At 70.8% G+C, this 596-nt stretch overlaps 1 protein-coding gene across 4 annotated transcripts in view; it reads left to right on the top strand.

The window, feature by feature from the left end:
- The first annotated feature begins 331 nt into the window (after positions 1-331).
- Positions 332-596, top strand: part of GYG1 (glycogenin 1) — an 85133-nt gene continuing 84868 nt past the window's right edge. For 3 of the 4 annotated variants that reach the window (XM_023733919.1, XM_023733917.1, XM_023733916.1), the window contains exon 1: positions 332-444. In XM_023733919.1, coding sequence (XP_023589687.1) covers positions 438-444 — 7 coding nt within the window. In that variant the 5' untranslated portion in view covers positions 332-437. The remainder of the gene's footprint in view (positions 445-596) is intronic. The other variant, XM_023733918.1, reaches the window with a different exon arrangement.

Genomic DNA, 596 nt, shown 5'->3' with positions numbered 1-596 from the left:
TCATAACTAGAGTACCCTGTTTTTAAGGGCCCCTACCTTTGTCTTGTTTGGGAGGTGGTCTTGCTGATGCCACACTCTGCCCCAAAGTCCCTCTCCAGCTCCCGGCTAGTGGGGAAGGTGATTTGGCGAGGCGCGTGCGCGGTCTTGGGCAGGTGTCCTTGTCCTGACTCCGGGCCAAAAGCCACCCAGGGGGTGCAAGCCCCTCCAGGGACACCGTGGAGGAGGAGGGCCGCAGGGCCCGAGGCCGCAGCCCCCGGCCGGCGGCGCAGTGGGGAGGATACCGGCGATCGCGGGAGCGTGCGCGGCCACGTGACAGCCGCTATAAGAGCGCCGGCGGCTGACGCTGAGCTCCCGCCACGCCTCCTCGCTGGCCGCCCTGCCTCTCTCCCGGTGCTCCGCTGCTCAGAGTCGCCAACCTGCAGCTGCCCGACAGCGACATGACAGGTACGCCGCGCCGCCCCCGGAGCCTCGGGCTGCTGCCCGCGCGGCCCTCGCAGTCCTGCCGCCCGGGAACCCCGGCCCGGCGAGGACGCCGCGGAGTTGTAGGCTGGCCGCCCCGAGCGCGCTGCTTCCTGCGTCAGCGGCTGCCCGGCTCC

This window comes from Trichechus manatus, unplaced genomic scaffold (assembly GCF_000243295.1).
Source record: "Trichechus manatus latirostris isolate Lorelei unplaced genomic scaffold, TriManLat1.0 scaffold00062, whole genome shotgun sequence".
Lineage (NCBI taxonomy): Eukaryota > Metazoa > Chordata > Mammalia > Sirenia > Trichechidae > Trichechus > Trichechus manatus.
This window is presented reverse-complemented; position numbering and strand designations above follow the sequence as displayed.